Below are 23249 nucleotides of genomic sequence, written 5' to 3'. Positions count from 1 at the left end.
GGCATAAGCACGCAGGCACGGAACCGCATTGTGAGGTGGGGACCTGCAAGCCTTTTGGTGTAATCTACACTAATAAAATAGAAATATGCAAATTGACTGTACCTCCCTGACACCCACAATCAGGAGTATGCAAATTAACCCAACAAAAATGGTGGGTTAATTTGCATACGCGGGCGCGGAGCGGCCAGGAGGGGTGGGACGCCTGTTATGAGGGGGAGGGCTGGGGGGGGCGGGCAGAGGGAGCTACAGGAGCAGCCCTCCGGCCAGAGTGGAGAAGACTGAAGGCTCCGGCCAGAGCGAAGGCCTGGGTTTGGCCAAATCTAGATACCATAGGCTAGCCAGCTGACATGTAAAGTTAGCCACCACACCAGCCAACTATGGGGAGACCGAGGTTTCCCATACCGGTTTCTCCACTCTGACAATGCCGTGTTTACTTGCGTTGTCATGCAGCCAGGAACATGTTCTGGTTCAGAGAGATGCAGCCTGATAAACTCCCGATGAGCCTGCCTTCTTCTCCCCACTGGCTGAAACCAGAGTCTGGACACTTCCAATGAAGACACTAAATGTGTGGGTCTACCAGTGCCTCCTCACTCTTCGTCTTGCTAAGCATTAGCCAGGCTCGGGTGGTCCAGGTGATTCTCAGCTGAGGTGATTTTGCTCCCATTCCTGCCCCGGGGACAATTTCAGTTGTCACGGGGGTGGGGGAGGGGAGGAGGAGGGTGTGGAGGGAAAAGAGGGCAGGGCGCTGCTATTTGCATCTAGTGGGCAAATATCCTCCAATTCAGGACAGCCTCCGCCAACAAACAATTTTCTGGCCCTAAGTGTCAATGGTGCCAAGTTTGAGAAACCCTGATATAGACTTAAGGGCAAAGTAGAAACTTAATAAAGTGAAGAGCTGGAGCTCTAACCTCCTTAATTATTGTATTTGCATATACATTTCTCTCTCCAAATACATGATATCAATATATGCCCGTTTAAGGGTTATTTTGAATCTGAGCAAATTTTGTTGTTTGACAAGTTCCCAAACTAAGCAAGAATAAAATGTCTCTGCACCTACTGTTTGAAGAGTCAGCTGGAAGGAAGTGGCAGAGAGAGAGAAAGAGAGAGAGAGAGAGAGAGAGAGAGAGAGAGAGAGAGAGAGAGAAACCCCATTTCTGTTGAGCAGAAGACAAGCACAAACACATGATTGTGATCAGCAGCCTGAGACACCACTTCTTGCTTCATCACATTGCTTGGCTTGGGCCATAATTTTGTTTGACTCCAACTCTCGGCTTACTCAACACCAGACCTTCACAGCTGAGCAAGGCTGAGAAAACACCCACGGCCAGCCAGTCTTGCTTTAAATCTAAGATTGCTCATCTCAGGAGGGTGGGCACGTCTTTCCCTGGACCATCATCATCATCCTCCCACCCTCCTAACTGACCCCTTCATTCTTGATTCTATTTCCTCAAGCCTCACGCTGGCATGGACGCGAGGCTTTCTACTTCACTACAGAAAGTTACACAATCAGAAGAGAGCTTGCCCAAGTTCTCACGGCTACACCTATGCGTCTCCCTGCACTGATGCACAAATGCTCTAACTTCTCCCCAATATCATGGACACGCTGTTCAGGATCCATGTGTGCACTGTCCACCCTGTCTTTTACTTAAGGATATCCCCCAGCACTTTGCCTTTTTCTCCCTAATCATCAATTTCTCTCTCTCTCTCCCCCTCCCCCTCCCTCCTGGATAATTTGCACCAAATTAAGTAAACAAGCACCAAAACAAACAAATTTCTCTTGATGTCCTTTCTTCTTCCAACTTTTTTGCCCTCTTTCTCCTTTTCCCTTTTATACTAAAACTGCTTGAGCTCACTCTGTATGATGTTGGCTTCCTCTATTTTACAGAAACTGCCTTCTTGTGAAGGTCCCCCAGAACCACCACCTTGAGGCATGATGCGCAGAGACTGGGTATGGGGAGATGGGCCCGTGTTTGAGTATTTTGCAGCATTCATTGTGCTAAGACCACGTGTTGTAAAATTTAGTAGCACACGAGGGAATTTCTGACTTGTATCAGCTGCTTTCCTTGTCAAAAGGAACTTATGACTCCCCATTAGGTCTTCCCCTCACATTAGCCATAACTGCCATCCCATTCCCCAGGGCAGATCATGCCCACACCCGCTGTCCGCCTAATGGATCCCAGAGTGCACTTGGAGGACTTGCTGCACCGCCATTCATTTCACACTGCAGCGCCAATGGCAGGATACTTCCGGGAATGATTTCCCCACGGAGCTTCCACATGAACAACGGGGTCACCGACCTTGAAGAGGGGTCTCCGAGGGGTCTGAGCACGGGGCTTGCTGCACTGCGCCGCCGCAGTCAGGCCTGAGACGCTCCGTGGAGACCCGGCACCCAGACATGAAACCAAAACGGTGGCTTGGTGTGGGCAGTCCCCGGCAATCATCAGGTTTTCTCCAACTCTTTTTAAAGATATATATATATATTGATTGATTTCAGAGAGGAAGGAAGAGGGAGGGAGAGAGAAACATCAAGGAGAGAGAATCCACGATCCGCTGCCCCCTGCAGGCATGGAGATGTATGCTCCTTTAAGTAAAAAATGTTGGAGCATGTTCTCCTAATACTCTTTTTATTTATTACAAATTATTTTTCTGCATTACTATACAAATATATATATTTTAAATATATTTTATTGGATTTTTTTACAGAGAGGAAGAGAGAGGAACAGAGAGTTAGAAACATCGATGAGAGAGAAATATCTATCAGCTGCCTCTCGCACACTCCCTACTGGGGATGGAGCCCGCAAACCCAGGCACGTGCCCCGACCAGAATCGAAGCGTGACCTCCCGGCCCACAGGTCGATGCTGGGGCGCACAAACTCTTTTCTTTGCGCACCCCCTCCTGCAACAAACACAACGGGCTGCGGACAAGGCCGCCGCCTCCGGTGCGGACCCCCCGGCGGTCTGAGCAGAGCGGGGCCACCGACGGGACCCGACGGAGGAAGGCCCGCTGTCCGCTCCTGCCAGCCCTGGAAGCTGATTGGTGGGGAAGGGTGGGCGGGGCGTGGCCTCTGCGCGGCGGGGCGTGGCCTCTGCGCGGCGGGGGCGTGGCCTCTGCGCGGCGGCGCGCGAGGGGCGTCGGGAGCGCGGCGTGCAGGCGGAGGCGGCGGCGGCGGCGGCGCCCGGGGAGGCGGTTGCTGCGCGCGGGACTCGGGTCGCTGCCTGAGGCGCAGGCGCCGGGGACTCAGCCCGCCTCGGGCCGCGGCTCGCTGGGCGCTCGTCATGGCGACCAGGCAGAGGCCTTTCCACCTGGTGGTGTTCGGTGCCTCTGGCTTCACCGGCCAGTTCGTGACCGAGGAGGTGGCCCGGGAGCAGATGGACCCGGAGGGGAGCTCCCGCCTGGCCTGGGCCGTGGCGGGCCGCTCCCGGGAGAAGCTGCAGCGAGTGCTGGAGCGGGCGGCCCAGAAACTGGGTAAAGGGGGCGGGCGGCGCGGCCGGCGACCCCCTGCTCCCGGCCCGGGCTCCGGCCGCCGGCGGGGGCGTTGTCCTCCGCGCCCGGGGGCCCCGGCCCCGCGGGGGGCTCCGCGATGCGCCAGCGGCGGCGGCTTCGTTCTACGCCCCGCGTTGAAAGGAGCCGGTTTCTTTCCACCTTTTCGAATTGTTCCTTCGGTTTGGGGAGCCCCCCTGGCGGAGGGGTCAGGAGCTTGAGTTTCTCCTTTTCCGCTCGGCCCACCCTGGAGCCGGAGGCCCGGGGTTCGGTTTCCCCCCGGTCGTCCTCCTCCCGGGGGTGGGAGGGGGGAGAGGAAGCCGGACTTTCGCTGGTGACGCGGTTGTGGCTTTTGTTTGTTTATTTTGCTCTTAAGATCCTCCCGTTTCCACGCCTCCCACGCCGCCCGGAGCGTGTCCTTGGGGCATCCACCCGCGTCTGTGCTGCGTGGTCTCCTCCAGGCCCTGCCCTGAGGCCGGGGGTGCAGACGGGGAGAGGGACGGGCCCCGGACCCGCCAGGCCCGAGGTGCGGGAGGCATTGATTTAGGACTCGGGGTTAGGCTTTCAATTAGGCTTCTTCCACCCTTGTCTCCCCTTACGCAGACTCATAGCCCCCGTGAGAGTTTCTTCTGTTCAGTTTTCACCTCGCTTTTATGTGTGTGATGGATGTCAGAGGGAGAGAACCATCAATGATGAGAGAGAATCATCCATCGGCTGCTTCCTGCCCGCCCCCCCCCCCCCCCCCCCCCCCGGCACGTGCCCGCACTGGGAACTGGACCCTGACCTCCCGGTTCGTGGTCCATGCTCCACCACTGAGCCACCCCATCTCACTTCCGCCTCGTCCCACACGGAGCCCCGGCTGTGGTGGGAATGTAGCATGGAGTTTGTTTGGTCACTTACAGGAGACACCATCCTGCCACTCGCCCACAGCTCTTCCTGCTGCCGCTACCAAACAGAGGAGCCTGCCCGGCCGGTGTGGCTCAGTGGTTGAGCGTGGACCGTCATCATTGATGTTTCTCTCCCTCTCCCTTCCTCTCTGAAACCAATAAAAAAAAAATAGTTATTGAGACATTTTTTGTTATAATTCTTGGCAGAGAGGATGTCAGAACAATATTCAGTATATGGACGATCGTAAAATTGTCATTTTACTCAAGATTGTCATTTACACGTTACTTGTGTTAGATTTGTTTAAGGTTAGTCATGTTTTTAGTCACCGTTAGCATTAACTCCATTTTTCTCATAGTCTTTTTTAAAAATAGAGATTTTATTGATTTTTTACAGAGAGGAATGGAGAGGGATAGAGAGTTAGAAACATGGATGAGAGAGAAACATCGATCAGCTGCCTCCTGCACACCTCCTACTGGGGATGTGCCCGAAACCAAGGTACATGCCCCCAACCGGAATCGAACCTGGGACCCTTCAGTCCGCAGGCTGACGCTCTATCCACTGAGCCAAACCAGTTAGGGCTCTTATATAGCCTTTTCCTTTTTATTACCTGGCTAAAAACAGCTTTATCTGAGTTAGCTTTCAGGGATTTGCTGTCAGTGATTCCTATAAAAAGAAGATCTGGGAGGTCTAATACTGTATGGGATTCACTTAAAGTGATTTATTTCTCATTTCAGGAAGACCGACACTCCCATCTGAAGTTGGGATAATAATTTGTGATATCAGTAATCCAGCCTCACTGGATGAAATGGCCAAACAGGCAACAATTGTCCTCAACTGTGTAGGACCAGTAAGTAACCAGCCCTCCTTTGTATTAGAACAAAGAACCTATTCACCTCCAGCAGAATCTGCTGCTTTATGTTCCAGAGGATCGGGAGGGCGGGGCCAGAAGAGTTGTTGGGGCCTTCACCCTTTATGGGGAGTTTTTACTTCTTGTGGTCAGCAAACAGGACCAAAATCTCCTGAGACGGGTCAGACCTCTGTGATACCATACTCATGGAATGTGTGCTGGGTTGTTTTGTTTGTTGATTATTTACAGCTATAATTGGCAATCTTTTTTTCCCCTCCCTTTACTGTATGCTCCTTTAAGTAAAAAATGTTGGAGCATGTTCTCCTAATATCCTTTTTATTTATTACAAATTATTTTTCTGCATTACTATACAAATATATTTGTTAAAAACACGTATAAAAATAGAGATTGAAAAAGACTCATTCATTTGTTCAGTATTTATTGAATGCTTTTTATACAGGAGTGGGCAAAAGTAGGTTTACAAATTAACAATGCAAGAGTAAACTCTATGTTTAATGTACTCACAACTATAAACCTGCTATTGCCTACTCCTGAATGTAAATGCGTTAGTCAAGGCACCTGCAACATAATGGTGAACAAAACAGAACCTCTCATAGAGCTTGCCGTCCAGTGGGAGAGACAGGAAAATAAGGTTATAAATAATAGTAGGTAGTTGGTAGACGCTTTGAAGGAAAATAAAGCTGAGTAAGGAGATAAAGAGATGGGCTCGTCAGTGTCTGTGGATGGTCAGGGAAGAGCTTTGTGAGGAATTGGCATTGGCCTGGAGACCTGAGAAGTGCGGAAGTAAACCCTGTGAGTGTTGGAGGGAAGGGCGTCCGAGCAAGCCAAGCACAGGGTCGGAGTGTTAGAGGCGGCGAGTTCAGAGTGTATTTTGAGAGGAACCACCAGCTTTTGCTCCTGTACTAACTGGAGGTGAAAGAAGCACCTGGCATGTGGAAGGTGAGTGTTGGGGACCTCGGCTGATCTGAGGAAGCCATCACAGTTAACAAAACACTGGAACACCACGCACCTAGAAAATGGTCGATAATTTAAAAAATGAAAGCAGGAAGGTTTGTTACCGCATAAAAATGTACCTAAGTTGTTGTTTATTTAGGTTTATCTCATTCTTAACTACCTTTGGTTCTCTGGTCCTTTGCTTGAATTATTCTTATATACACCTTCAGCCACACCTTTGCCCTTTCCTCCCCAGTGCCCTGGAAAAAACCCAGTCCTGGTATTCCGGATCGCTGCTTACTCTTTACCTGAGTCACCCAGCATGCCTGGGGAAAAATGCATCTCCATGCCAACTGGTCCCCTTGAAATATGTGACCTAAACCTCAGCACCTCCAGCGATTATACCCATTCCTAGGCTGGTATTCTTTCTCCTACTCTTTGAAGCAACGTTTTTTGTTTTGTTTTGTTTTTTGTTAATCCACACCCAAGGATATTTTTCCATTGATTCTTAGAGAGAGTGGAAGAAAGTGGGAGGGACAGAGAGAAACATCGATGTGAGAGAGACACATCGATTGGTTGCCTCCCGCAGGCTGGGGATTGAGCCTGTACCTGAAGTACGTGCCCTCGACTGGAATCGAACCCAGGACCTTTCAGTCTGAGGGCCTGATGCTCTATCCATTGAGCCAAATCTGCTAGGGCCGAAGCAGCAGTTTTACAACTTTTTCCTCACGCTTTTAGCATCCTGTTGCTTTTTCCTCACTGTTGTCTGGTGATTTTAAAAACTATTTTGTTGAATTTATTGGGGTGACATTGCTTAATAAAATCATGTGTTTTAAGTGTACAATTCTATAATACATCATCTGTGTATTTTATTGTGTTCACCACCTAAAGTCAAGCCTCCTTCGTCACCATTTATTACCCCCTTTTCCCTCTTCTGCCTCCTCCACCCTCCCTTTCCCAATATTGTCTGTGTCTATGAGTTTGGAGGGAATAATCACCATATTGTCTGTGTCTGTGAGTTTGGAGGTTTGTTGTTGTTGATTCTTACTATGAAAATGGAAGCTGTCAGAACAGGTGAAGTTCAGTGTCGATAGCATGGCAATGAGGGTCCTTCCTGATATGGCCCAAGTGTTTCTAGACTCATTACTTACAATCCCCTTGACTACCCTGCACTTAGGTATCCTGAAGAGCCCCTTGCTTACACCTTTGTGTATCTTTAGGCTACTTTATTAATATTTGACTTCTTAATAACCAAGACTGTACTTCAAACAGAATGGTATTACATTCATTTACGTTTCCTAAGTAAGAGTAAATCGTTGGTTTTCTCTATTCCCCCAGTATCGATTTTATGGAGAACCGGTAGTAAAAGCATGTGTTGAAAATGGAACTAGCTGCATTGACATCTCTGGAGAACCTCAGGTATGTAAACTGAGAAAAACCACACCAGAATTAATAGCCTAATTTTCTGTTAAAGTGGGAAATATTTGATGCCATTTTGCAGACGTTCTAGAAGGGGGTGACTCCTCCTTGGTGTTTAGAGAGGGTACTCCATTGCCGCTCCCAGGAGGGCATGGTGGTGAGGTGTTAGCTTAGTTTGCTGGGAACATTTCCTTCCCTGCAATCTGAATTAATTAAAACAGTGTGCTCTGAGTAATTCTTGGAATCTTATTTTGGGACCTTTCATTATAAATTCCCTTTTTAAAATCATATACCTTTACAACATTACAGGGAAAAAAAAGTAAAATCCCCTCAATGTAAAAAGTTTAATGTCATATTTAAATGTCATATTCATTGAATGCTTGCCACAATGCCAGACAATGTGCTAAATAAACATCATATGTAACTTTTTACCATTCCTAGAAAGTAAGTATCATCTTTTCCCCTGTTTTATAGATGAGAAAATTGAACCTTAAAAAGGTTAAGTAACTTGTTCAGAGTCATGCAACTAGTAAGTAGAAAAACTAGAACTTGAATTGAGGTTTGCCTGGCTGCAGGAAGTGATGCGCTCATAGCACTAAACTACTTTAAAACTGTAACTCCTTTAAAACTATAACCTCTAGTCTACTGATTACTACCATCAGAGTTTATTGGTTGTTAATATATATTGGAAAATACCAGGAAAGTATAAATTACCAAAGTTTATTCATGAAGAGGTAGGAAACATGAATGAAACAAAACCAATTCCTATATTATTATTTTTTTAAAATAGTTTTTATTGATTTCAGAGAGGGAGAGGGAGAGAGAGATAGAAACATCAGTGATGAGAGAGCATCATTGATTGGCTGCCTCCTGCATGCTCCATACTGGGGATCGAGCCCGCAACCCAGGCATTTGCCCTTGACCGGAATCAAACCTGGGACCCTTCAGTCTGCAGGCCAATGCTCTATCCACTGAGCCAAACCAGCTGGGACTCCTGTATTATTTAAAATATTCCAGAGCAGAGAAAATGGTGAAAAACTTATCTTATAAGCTACCATAAAAGTAATATAAAAACCTAGTAAAGATCCAGATATATAAAGAACTCTTAAGTCATAATACAAATTCAGATAAACCCATTAAAATGGGCAAAAGGCCCTAACCGGTTTGGCTCAGTGGATAGAGCGTCGGCCTGCGGACTCAAGGGTCCCAGGTTCAATTCCGGTCAAGGGCATGTACCTTGGTTGAGGGCACACACCCAGTAGGGAGTGTGCAGGAGGCAGCTGATCGATGTTTCTCTCTCGTCAATGTTTCTAAATCTCTATCCCTCTCCCTTCCTCTCTGTAAAAATTAATAAAATATATTTAAAATTAATAAATAAATAATAAAATAAAATGGGCAAAAGGATGAGAAGAGACAAATTTGTGCAGAAGAATTCCAAATAGCGTGGCTCAGTGGTTGAGCATCGATATGAACCAGGAGGTCATGGTTCAATTCCTGGGGGAGCACATGCCCGGGTTGCAGGCTCGGTCCCCAGTAGGGGTTGTGCAGGAGGCAGCGGATCCATGATTCTCATCATTGATGTTTCTCTCTCCCTCTCCCTTTCTCTCTCTCTGAAATCAATAAAAACATTTATTTTTAAAAATTCCAAATTATTTATGTAGCTACTCTGCCCTCGGGAGCATTAGGGGGGTATAATTCCTCGCTCCTAAGTGTGGGCCTCGCATAGTCACTTCCTTCCAAAGAGTACAGTATGGAAAGGAGGGGGGAAAGTGAATAACATTACAGTGGAAAAACCTGAAAAACACTTTCTCAGCCAGGTATTAAAGGTCAACATCAACAGTGATAAACTGGTGATAGTATGTACTTTTGATATGGTGTCATGACATGGCACTCTATACCCCCATGGTCTTCCTTTCAAAAACCTGTAACTCCAGCCTCGTCATGAGAAAAACTTGCAATAAATTCCAATAGAGGGGCATTCTACAAAGTACCTGATCGATACTCCTCAAAACTGTCCAGTTCATACAAAACAAGGAGAGTGTCCAGTCAAAAGGAGCTTAAGTGGGCGTGACAGTAAATGTAATACTGTATCCTGGCTGGAGTCCTGGAACAGAAAAACAACTTTAGGTAAAAGTTAAAGAATCTGAATAAAGTGTGGACTTTGGCTAATGATAATGTATCAATTTTGCTTTATTAATTGTAACAAATAATGTAAAAGATGTACTGATAGGAGAAACTGGGTGGGTGGTACTTGGGAACTCTACTACTTAAGGTTTCTGTAAATCTAAAACTGTTCTAAAAAAATCAAGTAATTTTTATTTTATTTTATTTATTTTTAAAATATATTTTTATTAATTTCAGAGAAGAAGGGAGAGAGAGAGAGAGAGATAGAAACATCAACAATGGGAGAGAATCATTGATCGCCTGCCTCCTGCACACCCCCTGCTAGGGATTGAGCCGTAACCTGGGCATGTGCCCTTGACTGGAATCAAACCCGGGACCTTTCAGTCCACAGGCCGATGCTCTATCCATTGAGATACACCAGCCAGGGCTCAAGTAATTTTTAAAATTGGCAAAGGGTTTGAATAGACATTGTTTCCTTCTCACATTCCCTCCTTTCCTGCCACTCTATTTTTCTATTATATGTATGCATGCATAGATATAGATCTGTAATGACGTTCATCTCGGTTATTGATTTGGTATAACTTTTTTTGCTTTCTTTATATTTTTTCTGTGTTAATAGTTATTTTTATAAGAGGTATTACTTTTGCATTTACAAGTCATTCTGAAAAAGTAATAGATCAGCATCTGCACATGTGGTAAATGTTTGCTAAATAAATGAAAAACGTGTTGACAGTTAATATTTCTCCACAGAGTCATACTGGTTAGCATTTTCTAAGGTTAGTTCTTTTGTCTTTAAAGGTAATCACTTACTACTGGTCAAGATGTTTCTATATAGCTCTGACTCAGATCTTTTGTCCTGAATTTTTAGTTTCTGGAACTAATGTATTGGAAGTATCATGAGAAAGCTGCAGAAAAAGGGGTTTATATCATTGGAAGCAGTGGCTTTGACTCCATTCCAGCAGATATGGGAGTAATATATACCAGCAGTAAAATTAATGGTAATTATTAATCAATTCACAGTAGTTGAATTTAACAGAAAGCCTTCATGTTTGCAATTAATGATGAATTAAAATCTGGTTGATTGAGAAAAGAAACACCTATAAATGGGTAATGTTAAAACACATGCTTTGTTTTTAATATAGCTATGCTTATTATAAAACTAGAGGCCCAGCGCACGAAATCGTGCACCCATAGCTCACCTCTTCTTGCTGCTGCTCATTATCCCACCACCGCGAGCCACAAGCCGCCCTGCCCCACACACTCACTGCCGCAGGGAGCCACGAGTAGCCCTGCCCTCCGCCATGAGCTGCTGCTCTCGGGTGCTGGGGGAGGGACCAAGAGGTGGTTAATGCACCTCATGGCGACTGCTTAAGCGGTCATTCCGGTCGTTGTGCTTATTGTCCCTGGCCTTTTATTATATAGGATGCTATTGACACTTGGTTTTTTTTGAGATATGCATAGTAGTGTAAGTGTTCTAAAGTGAAAAATTATCCATTGTCTCAATTCCCTTATGGCTACAGCTGTAAAATTTCTAGGAAAAAAATTTGGGAGCCATTATAAATTCAAATTTGCTTTGTTTATGAATTAACACATTTTAAATTATGATTTATATAGATATTATAGTCAAAGGTTTTAAGTTTTTAACCAACAAAGCTAGGAAGCATTGAACAAAGTTTTTGATATCTTTTTCACCCCATTTATAAACTAGAGGCAATGATTTAAGAATAGAAAACATCATCAATAGTTTGGTAAAACAAGGAAATTACTAACATCATGCATATTTTGAAAGTATTCATTTAGAAAATGACCTAAAAAGAGAATCCCAGTACCACACAAACTGTTCTAGAGCTTAGAAAGATGGAAAGTGTTCCAGTTTATATTTAAAAGTTAACTCTGAAACCAAAGCCCAACAAAGATAGCACACATTAAAAAAAAAAAAAAGCTAAAGTCAGTCTTGCTTGTGAAAGAGGTTATAAAAAGAAAATGCTAAAATTTTAATAAATATCGAGTGACGTTTTAGAAGAAGAATATATCAAGGTAAAGATTTATTAGGAAGTTACATAATTATCATATCAGAATATCAGAGGTGAAAGCTATACGTCCATCTCAATAACTTATTTGAAAGTTCATGTCATGTGCTGATTACAGTTTTAGAAATTGAAGAATAGAATAATTTCTTAATAAATGTCAGAGAGCAATAGCCAACATCATACTTAATGATGCAACATTGGGACCATACCCAATAAAAAGAAAAAACATGAATTGACCATCTTTAAAATATTTAGTCTTTCAATCCATAGACCAGGTATGTCTCTTTAAGTCTGTAAAGTTTAGATGTTTTCTTCATGATAATCCTACATATATCTTATTGAGGTTATTCCCAAATATTTAAAAGTTTTTATTACTTTAAATAGGTATTTTTCTTTTTTTTTTTTTTAAGGGAGAACTAATACTTTAAACTATTTAAAAAACTTTTTTTCAGATGCTAAAACCTAGGAGTCAGAATTTTAACAATTATCCTAGCTGATTTTTTATGCAAGGGGGTCCACATTTTATGGCATACAGCGTTAGTGGTCCATGTTCTTTCTTAAGAGGGGTTAGATCACAGAGCCACATATTCAGGCTACGTTCTCCTGACAGCCCTTCCAATCATCTCTGCTGTGATACACCCTAATGATCTGTCCCTGGTTTTTGTCAGAGGTCAGACTACTGACATTTATGGGGCTATAGTTCTCTCCTGCTGTAGCATCATCGTTGATGACATGGTTCAGTATTTTTCCCAGTGTCAACTTTTCTGAGTACCACGTTTTAATTTTTTCTTGGAATTAAACCCAGGAACACTGTCTCTTATGAAACTGATATTTTATTTTATCAGATTTTGAGATAGCCCTATGTTTTTCTTTTGTCTGACTGCTCTGGAGAATTTCAAAGATGAGTTAAATACTTGATCACTGTGCCTGTATATTAGTTCTCATGGTTAATATAATTGATTTCTCCCCTTTTTCCTGGTTTTGGTTTTCTATTTTTACTTTATACTTATTATATTTTTATTCCATTTAAAACGTCTTACTGCAATATTTTACAAGTCATCACAAAGGCCATTTTGATAGGTTTTCTGTACATTAATTGTATGTCACTATTAATAAGTATTCTTAAAAGCTGTCATATTGGAAAACCAAATAATTCCCATAGATGTACTTTTCAGAACTATGTCCTGCTGGCCTTCCAGGATGAGTGAGCTGAATTGTTGCCTTATTGGGAGACTTTTAGCGTCAGTTTGAATACTAACAAATACTTTGTCAGTACTCGCAGATAGAGTTTATGCTAAACTACTCTTTGACAATTTACCTGGTTCAGCTGCCTTTTAACTCTGTTTACAAAAACATAATAAAACTGTTACCAGTATTGATTTTCTGACTATATCAGCTGTAGGCTAAGTAAAAGCTGTCCCTGAATGAATAGGAATCATTCATTGTTACTGTCCTGGCAAATAGATTTTATTTGATTTACGTTGACCATTTTCCTACTCTTTGTAGGTACTTTGACTGCGGTGGAAAGTTTCCTGACTATAAATTCAGGACCTGAGGTTAGTTTTCCTGTTTGTCAAGTGCTTTGTAAGTTAATACTAAAAACATTTTGGAAATGATACATGCTTCTTAAGAAAATATTTAAATTAATTAAATTATACATATATTTGTACTTTTTAGTGTATGAAAGTCCCTGTGTTTAATTTAAAAAAAATAAAGATACTAGATTGCTGAGCATTCCTTTGACCTAAGAATAGAATTTATTTTTAAAACAACTGCACAATTTGTTATATTAGAATGAATTCCCATGATCCTAACTGAAGTTTCTATGGTTGTTCTGCAATAAATGTTATCAGTCAAGACAGTTACACCTTAGTGCAGAGTCGGTGCGTTTTATTATGTGCCTAACTGGGGTTAGGTGCTTTCGTGGCCAAATAAGGAATGTATGATAGCAATACATTTGCAGTCTATTTGGAAACATAAGATAGTTGTCTTTCTGTTTGTGATAGTACTTTATTGCCAGTGGTGTCAGACGTGAAGCTTCCTAAGTATTTGTTCATTCAGCCCTGGCCATGTGGCTCAGTTGGTTAGATACACCAAGGTTGCAGGCTTTTATATATATAGACTATGGGCCCGCTGACTGCGCCGAGCAATCAGAGCCAGCGCTTGGCACCGCCAGCGGGTGCGAGTGCCGGGCGGGACTGCAGCATGCAGAAGCAAAGAATTTTCAGTAACCACCAGATGCTCACCCCAATGACTGCGACCAGCGCCCCACCTTGGTCTGGCGCCCCTGCTCACCTGTTCCACCATCCCGCGGTGGCCGATGCCCGCCATGTTCCGCGCTCTGCTGCCTATTGCCAACACCTGCTATGTTCCGCGTGTGCCCCCTTGTGGTCAGTGCATGTCATAGCAACCTGTTTGGTTATGCAGTATGGTCTATTTGCATATTAGCCTTTTATTATATAGGATACTGATGGGCACTTGGGCTGTTTCCAAATCTTAGCTATTGTAAATAACACTGCTGTGAACATAGGGGTGCATATATTCTTTCTGATTGGTGTTTTAGGGCTTTAGGATATATTCTCAGAAGCAGGATTGATGGCTCAAATGGAAGTTCCATTTTTAATTATTTGAGGAAACTTCATACTGTTTTCCATAATGGTTGCACCAGTCTGCATTCACACCAGCAGTGCACTAGGCTTCCTTTTTCTCCACATCCTCGCCAGCATATGTCATCTGTTGAGTTGTTGATAGTAGCCATTCTGACAGGTGTGAGATGATTTCTTTTTGTGGTTTTAATTTGCATTTCTCTGATGATTAGTGACTTTGGACATTTTTTCATATGTCTCTTGGCCATTTGTATGTCCTCTTTGGAGAATTGTCTATTCAGGTCTTCTGCCCATTTTTTAATTGGATGGTTTGTCTTCCTTTTGTTGAGTTGTATGAGTGCCTCATATTTTTTTTTATGTTAACCCCTTATCAGCTGTATTGTTGGCACATATGTTCTCCCATACAGTGGGTTCCCTTTTCGTTTTGATGGTGGTTTCTCTTGCTGTGCAAAAGCATTTTATTTTGATGTAGTCTCATTTGTTTATTTTCTCCTTAGTTTCCTTTGCCCTAGGAGATGTATTGGCAAAAATTCTGCTTCATGAAATGTCTGAGATTTTACTGCCTATGTTTTCCTTTAAGATTTTATGGTTTCGTGTCTTACATTTAAGTCTTCTTTCCATTTTGAATTTATTCTTGTGTATTGTATAAGTTAGTGGTCCAGTTTCATCTTTTTGCATGTGTCTGTCCAGTTTTCCCAACACCATTTGTTGAAGAGGCTGTCTTTACCCCATTGTATGTTCTTGCCTCCTTTGTCAAATATTATTTGACCGTAATGGTGTGGGTTAATTTCTGCGGTCTCTATTATGATCCATTGGCCTATATGCCTGTTCTTGTGCCAGTACCAGGCTGTTTTGGTTATAATGGCTTTGTGGTATAGTTTGATATCTGGTATTGTGATTCTTTGCCTTTCATTGTCATCAAAGCTAAGATATTAAAAACCTGACTCTTCTGATGGTGTTATTGTCTCTCTTATACTGCTTATTAGCAATCAACAGTATCTTCACATCTTCCTTACTGATATTCCTCTTTCAAAGTCTTGTGACAAAGTTGGTTTTGAATGTTTCTAAACAACATATAAGGCAGGACATAATACAATTATGTACAACCAAAATTACAAATTAAGTCTGAAATATTTACATAATAGAGAATTAAAAGGCCCACCTAGATGTTAGGTAAAGAAGGCTCAGCACTGGGACAGTGAGTCCCAGGATTACTTCTTCACCTGTGCTCTCCTTTCTGCCACTCATTTCTTCTGTTTTTAATAATTAAAAAAATTTTTTTTATTGATTTTAGAGAGGAAGGGAGAGGGAGAGAGAGATAGAAACATCAATGATGAGAGAAAAATCATTGATCTGCTGCCTCCTGCATGCCCTCTACTGGGGATTGAGCCCACAACCCGGGCATGTCCCCTGATTGGGAATTGAACCATTACCTCCTGGTTCATAGGTCGACACTCAACCACTGAGCCACATTGGCCAGGCTATATGTTGAAATTTTAAGGAATCAACGTAAGGATATGGATTAGAGAGGCTAATTTTGAAGGAATATGGTCAGTTGAGTGAAAATTATGAAGTGAAATACAATGGCTTATTGAAAAGAGCATAAATAATAGTAGAAGGGAAGAAGAAAAGGCATTTGTTGGTGTAAATATTGAATGTGACCAAAATAATGAGTGTTATTGCTGCCTAGCCGTTCATGAAAATTCATCTCAAAATTATCAAATAATGGATTATGCCTTGCATAAATAGAGTGAACTGTTCTTTGTGCCAATTATAACTTATTTGGTTTTACATTTTAATAATTATTTCTTAAGACATGTTTCTTTAACTCTTTAATTATTTTATTAGGGGTTGTGCATTCATGATGGTACCTGGAAGTCAGCAGTTTATGGTTTTGGAAATCAGAATCAATTGAAAAAACTACGAACTCAGTCAAATCTGAAACCTGTCCCAATTGTTGGTGCAAAATTAAAAAGAAGGTATATTAGTTCAAAAATCTATTTTTTAGTATATCTAGTCTATTTTGTGTTGATCTGGCTATTAATAAAGTATGCAATTAAGAAAAGCTTGGAGACTAGTTTGTAGTAAGTCCAGAATTGTTCTCAAAGATAAATAAAATATAATTAATACCTTGCCCTAAACTTAAGTATGTCATCTACATATATAAAAGCCTAATATGCAAAGTGTCCCCTCGGGAGTTTGACCAACCGGGAGTTCGATTGCTTGCTATGATGTGTGCTGACCACCAGGGGCAGCACGGAATGGAGGGAAGCCCTGGCCAGCAGCAGGTAGCTGGGGAAGGGAGTCCCTGGCCAGCAGCTGGCAGGTGCGAGGGACCCTACCTGTGCATGAATTTCGTGCACTGGACCTCTAGTATATAATAACACATTTGGCCCTAGCCGGGTTGCTCACAGTGGTTAGAGCGTCAGACCTTGGACTAAGGATGGCAGGTTTGATTCCTGGTCAAAGGTAAATACCTGTGTTGCAGGTTCAATCCCTGGGGGCGCATGTAGGAGGCAACCAATCATTGTTCCTCTCTCTCCCCCTGCTTCCTCCTTCCCTTCCAGCCTCTAAAAACCAATGGGAAAAATATCGTAAGGATTCATTAATAAATAAATAAAATAATACATTTATACCCTTGGGAAAATTTTTTTGACTTTTCAGTATTGATATCCAAATTAAACATCAATTAAATTTAATAGAGTAAAACTATCAACTTAAAGTGTGATAATCTTATGTAGCTTAATCAATCAACATGTGAATAGCATTTATTTGTAAGAACTCTAACCTCAGAGTTTGGCTGTTGAAATGAGTGTTCTTTTTATCATTGTCCTGTGAGATTAATGGGGTGAATCACAGTTAAACTACACGTATTAAGTGCCCACGGTGTGAAGAATACTCCTTGTTCACTGGTCTCATGTTTGGGTGCAGGTGTAGAGAATAAAGGACAAATACTGAAATACTAATTAAGAGCAGCTCTGCCATCTTCATTGTTATTACTGCCTCGAGAAAGTTAAAATGTGTATTCAGAAATGTGCCAGCTAAAGTGGTAGTCACTGCCGTTGGAGAAAATGCAGCATGTGTGTGTCTTGCAGGTGGCCAGTCTCTTACTGCAGAGAGCTCAACAGTTACTCCATTCCTTTCTTGGGAGCGGATGTGTCTGTTGTGAAGCGAACTCAGCGTTACTTGCATGAAAATTTCGAGCAATTACCTGTAAGTGGACATGATTTATTTTTTAATAAAGAGCATTCTATGTTTGTTATAGTTTCCCTACAGTTTAATCAGGATTTTTATGTTTATAAAGCCAAAAGAGAAATAGCTAGAGAATGTGTGTTTCGTTTCTGGAAGTTTAGAGTCAGTAGTGTAGAGCATTTTGCGTGTTATGGGGTGGCAGTAGCCTCCCGCATAGTTCATCTGGCCTGCTGAATACTTTAATGGAACACAACAGCAGCAAGTCAGCACAGGAAATCCTGGCTCATAAACCCGACAGTCAGCAGCTGGAACCCTCTTTCTGTGCTTGTGCAGATGTCTGGGTTCTCTTCTTCCCTCCTTGCTGCCTCCGAGTATCACCCTACTCTTTTTGAGGGAAGCACACCATTGCTCCACCTGCTGAGACTTGAAGAGGCCACTATCTCAGGTTAAAAGATCGGAGTATTTTCTTATAGAAGAGGTGATAAGTGTGCTCTGTGTTCTATCATGTCTAATTGCTCAGTTCCGTATGTGATTGAACTTTCTATATATGGATCATGTGGACCTTTGTGTTCAAGAGAGGAAGCTAATTAGTATTCGCAACGATTTCTTTTACAAATATGCTCCCAATGTCTGGTTTCTGAACAAGCTTTCAGAACATAACATAGTCATAAAGTGGAAACCGCTTTTGTTCAGTATTTCCGACTTCAGAGCAAGTTATAAGAGCTGACACTCCTATGACGAGAGAGTCATGTCTGACACACGTTCTCCTCCAGGTTCAGTATGCTGCCTACGTCACTGTGGGAGGCATCACCTCTGTTATGAAGCTGATGTTTGCAGGGCTTTTCTTTTTGTTCTTCGTGAAGTTTGGCATTGGGAGGCAGCTTCTCATAAAAGTAAGTGATGTGCTTATGAAATTGGATCCAAAAGTATTTTCCATGAGTGTTAAAACATTTCACTGAGGGCTGTTGTTTCCCCCCCTTTAGTTTCCATGGCTCTTCTCCTTTGGTTATTTTTCAAAACAAGGTCCAACACAAAAACAGGTAACTCTTTTGTGTTCAGGTCTCTAAAATAATATTTTTCTTTCTTCGTTTTTCACTTTTCCTCAGTGCAGTGACAGTAACAGCTAAGACTTGATGGAGCACTTTTGCTATGCATCAGATGCCCTTTACATTGTTCACATAAATTAGATCACTTAATCTGCTCAAACGCCTCTGGAAGTGGGTATTGTCTCCATTTGTACAACTCTAAGTGGAACAATAATAAATTACTTGCTGGCTATTTTTGTCTTGGCACCTCAAACAGATACCTAAAACCAAATGATCATATGCTATCAACCTAAAATAAAAAGTACCTGCGGCTTTTGCCCTAAAACTGCCTATTTTAATGGTGCTATCCTGTAAGCCACAACATAGGACTCATCTTTATCTTCTCCTTGTTCCTAGTCACCTCCCCCCCGCCCCGCCCAGTATCACACCGGTCTTCAAAACTTGTATCCTCAAAGAATTAATGTTTGCTCCATGCTTAAAGGATAACAGCATATTCTGGCAGATAGAAAGTTGATGTTTTTATCTATTGAAAATATCTCATATGAAGCAGAATAATAGGTTAGATTGTGCTCAGGGGGAAATTACATATTTCTTAAATAAACATTTGTGTGGTTTCTTTTTCTCAGATTGATGGCGCCTCATTTACAATGACATTTTTTGGTCAAGGATACAGCAATGGCTTTTCTACTGATAATAACAAACCCAATATCAGAGTTTGTACTCAGGTGAAAGGACCAGGTATTTCACATATGACTTAAGGATACTTGGGAATTTTACATTGTGTTAAATATAAGGTGGTATGCTATTCTTTTCAAAACATGATTATTTTAGAAATATATTTGCACAAATTATTTAAGTATTACTGATAAATGATTCTATTAAAAGAAGGATTAAAATCATTGCTATAATCCAATTTTATTAGTGTATCTCCCCCTCTGTTTTTCTTTTTCAGGATGATTCAGTAATTCTGCATGGCAGGTTTTAATATTAAAAAGAGAAGGGACTGGTTGATATCTGTTTGGTCCAAGGCTTCTTTGGACTTTGTAATTACCCTGATATTGTTTATAAAATGGGTGCATACGTGTGCATTTTTCTGGGGAGGGTAAAAACTTTTGTAAGGTTGTTAAAAGTAAGTGTCATCCAAAAAAGTTCTAGAACTTTTTCTGTAAATTTTAGATAACTATATAGATAGTTCCACTTATGAATTATAGTATAATTGTAAGTTTAGTTACTGTCATCCCTGATAGGTTACAAGAGGTTCATTTTGCAGTTTTAATCTAGCAAAATGGAAAGATAGCTTTGTATCTTGCCCTTTTTTCAAATTCCCGTCTGGGTTACTAAGATAAGTTGACTGTTTTTATTATCTAACAGGAGTATAAACACTAATGCCCCAGCTGCTTACAGTGACTTCTTGAAGTGAGACTTCTCTTAAAGTTACTCAGGGTTTGTTTTTTAAGAAATTGAGTCCTTTTTTAAGTGAAGTGTAGTGTGTTAATAGAGAAACAAGAAATCCTAGGATCATTGGCTTTGATTATTGTCAAGAGGCAGTGCAGTGTAGTGGGTAAGAGCTACCTGAGTGCACTTCTGGCTCAGCCACTGCCTATCTTGGTGAGTTTGGACTAGTCACTTAGACTGTCTATGCCTCAGTTCCTCATTTGTAAAATGGGGATAAAATTAGTGCTAACGTGCCCTGTCCGGTTTGGCTCAGTGGATAGAGTGTTGGCCTGCGGATTGAAGGGTCCCAGGTTTGATTCCGCTCAAGGGCATGTACCTTGGTTGCAGGCACATCCCCAGTAGCGAGTGTGCAGGAGGCAGCTGATCGATGTTTCTCTCTCATTGATGTTTCTAACTCTATCCGTCTCCCTTCCTCTCTGTAAAAAATCAATAAAATATATTTTTTTAAAAATAGTGCTATCCTTAGCACTATTGCTAAGGAGAATTAAATGAGTTTAGTAATTTAAGGTACTTAATACAGTTCCAAACACTTCGTTAAGTACTATGTAAATATTATGTGAACAAAGTGTTTATTGAGATAATTCGGTATACCTAGAGTTAGATCTAAGACCTACTATTTGATTTTTGGGCGTTTTGAATGCATATTTTATGAAAACTTTTTCTTTGTTCAACTGTTTTCTGCAGAGGCTGGCTATATAGCTACCCCCATAGCCATGGTCCAGGCAGCCATGACCCTTCTAAATGATGTCTCTAACCTTCCTAGCGTGTAAGTGTGGTTTTCTCCTAATTTGAGGATCGCTTTTTCATGTTACGTTTTAGCTTATTTTGATTTGATTTCAGGTGTTGGGTCTGCACATGAGTATTTACAGTTCCTTTGATACAAAGATAGAGGTAAATTAAAACTGTAAGAAGGAAAATTCCTTATGGGCCTCTGGAAACAATGCAGAGGTCATGGAGAGGAGACAGACGTTTGAGAGCCGTGTAAGGTGGCTTCAGTTCCCTGGGCGCGCTGACACCAGCGTGATTGATTCCTGGCGTCCTGGCGAGATGATTATCAAGGGGACTGTCTCCTGGAGCATTTAGCTGATACCTAAAAGTAGGCCAGCTTCACAGGAACATAGGCCCTCGGCTCAGAAGTAAATAAGTTTGACCTGAAACCTGTTATGTCATAAACAGAAAAATTATATAAAGTGAAACCTAATTAAACTTTTTCAAATACTTGTACATGCTTTGAATATATTTAGCATTTACATTTGGCCATTACATTTCAAGAAACTTTTTTTCATTCGGTTTCAGTCCTCTTTATGCTTTATTAATCATTGATTACCTAAATTTATTCCACTCAGGTCTTCATTTATCCTCCTGGTGGGAGGGCTGTCTATGAACGGGCGGTTCCCAGTGGGTGGCCCTGGGTGTGCCCCTGAGCACAGTGTTGGGGAACAGGCAATAGTGGCTGCATCAGCGCAGTGCTGGGCACCAGCTTCCTCCTGAGTAATAGCTGCTTGCTCATTGGCTGGGTTTAGGAACGAACCCACACGAGCCCAGAGCCCAGGACAGGTTTTCGTGAGCTGTGCAGTGATTGGATAGCCAGCCCTCAGCAATCACTCCGCTCGCTCTGCAGAGGGAAGGCTGGAGACGGCTTTGTGCATGTTTGTCTCATTATTGTCTTCCAGGGGCGGGGTCTTCACGCCTGGAGCCGCTTTCTCCAGAACAAAGTTGATTGACAGACTCAACAAACGAGGCATTGAATTCAGTGTCATTAGCAGCTCTGAAGTCTAAACAATTGAAGATTTTTCCAAAGTCATAAAGCGCATGAATTAACAGCTTTTTTATTTGATATTTGAAATTCTTCTGTAAGCCTGTCTGGCTCTATGTGGAAGAGATTACCAAATCTAAAATATGTACACATTAAAAGCAGGAATTCTACTAGCTTACCCTAAATTTCAAATCTTAGCTGATTTTGTGATTTTATTGCCTGTGAGAGAGAACTAATATTTGACTGACTTTTTCATTGAAGAATTCATGGTCAATTTTTATAAGTGAGCTGGCAGATCAGAGGGTGGGCGGTGTCTCTATCTGTGTTGCTAACAGAACCCTTAATGAGACACCCAGGCTGGTCACGGCCTCACTGCTGATTTCCTTGCCATGATACTGAGTGGATCTTACTTTCCAATGAGTTTCTCTACGCATGTGTGGGCCTTTGCCAAGTGAAACTGTACTTTTGTTATTTTAGCTTAGTTTTCACCCATCTACACAGATTGATTTTGGACTTACCCAAGTTGCATAATAAAGGATTGTCAATTGAATGGTGGTTTTGTGTTTGGTATTTGGGTAGTGGTAGAAACGTGCTTCCCACGTACAGCCTTTCCCATAAGCCCCTGGGCCCTGGTATTCAACAGACATCACCAGCCTGGACCCCCATCCCCATCAGTGTCATCCTGTTTGATTCCCTGGCTTTCTGTCTTAGAGAGCAAGAGTTGGGGTTGTCACCTGTTTCCGTCTTCCTGGTTTCTTATGCAAATCGATCTAACCTCTCCCCAACAGGCCTGCATGTTAAGGTAGCAGGTCATGTGATTAGGAATGCAGTCCCTAAGTCGAGCCCCTGCTTACTCACACGCCTCAGGTGTGTAACCTTTAAAGCCTCAGAAGGGGGGAAATAATAGTGCCGGACCCAGAATGATGGTGAGAATTAAATGAGCTGTTGGGTGTCTAGCACTTAGATAAATGCCTAGGCACAGAGTAAGCGCGCTGTCTCGGGAGGGTTCTTTACAGCCTCTCCCAGACCACTAAGCGCCTGTCAGTCCTCCACTGAGACCCCTCGGTGAGTTCTTTGTGGAATCAAGTTGCTTGGAGAGCCTGGCTGGTGTGGCTCGGTTGGTTGGAGCGTTGTCCCATACACCAAAAGGTGGCGGGTTTGATTTCTGTGTGGGAAGCAGCAGATCGATGTTTCTTTCTCACATCAATATTTCTCCCTCCCCACCCCCTTCCTCTCTCTGGAATCAATTAAAAAAAAAAAAAAGGTTACTTCCAGATTAACTTACTTCAGGCAGATCTCACCGACAGTCTTAATCTCTGCCACCCAAGACCCCTGTACGGAGCACCCTCAGTGCAGGCACTAACACTGCTGAGTGAGCTGATGAGCCTGTGAGGACAGAAATAAGAGCGAGGATATAAAACGGCACGAACCGCCACTGGCTCTCTGAGCAA

At 42.4% G+C, this 23249-nt stretch overlaps 1 protein-coding gene across 1 annotated transcript; it reads left to right on the top strand.

The window, feature by feature from the left end:
* Nucleotides 1-3140: 3140 nt before the first annotated feature.
* Nucleotides 3141-22348, top strand: SCCPDH (saccharopine dehydrogenase (putative)). Its single transcript, XM_079763810.1, has 12 exons — nucleotides 3141-3466; nucleotides 5104-5216; nucleotides 7509-7589; nucleotides 10582-10711; nucleotides 13250-13299; nucleotides 16198-16328; nucleotides 17445-17562; nucleotides 18315-18434; nucleotides 18525-18581; nucleotides 19214-19325; nucleotides 20727-20808; nucleotides 21716-22348. The coding sequence occupies exons 1-12, from the start codon at nucleotides 3277-3279 to the stop codon at nucleotides 21819-21821; spliced, it is 1290 nt and encodes a 429-aa protein (XP_079619936.1). The 5' UTR covers nucleotides 3141-3276; the 3' UTR covers nucleotides 21822-22348.
* Nucleotides 22349-23249: the final 901 nt, after the last annotated feature.

The sequence above is a fragment of the Cnephaeus nilssonii genome, assembly GCF_951640355.1.
Source record: "Cnephaeus nilssonii genome assembly, chromosome: 23".
In the NCBI taxonomy this organism is placed as follows: Eukaryota; Metazoa; Chordata; class Mammalia; order Chiroptera; family Vespertilionidae; genus Cnephaeus; species Cnephaeus nilssonii.
Note: the sequence above shows the minus strand (reverse complement) of the source record. Positions and strands in the feature narration are given on the sequence as shown.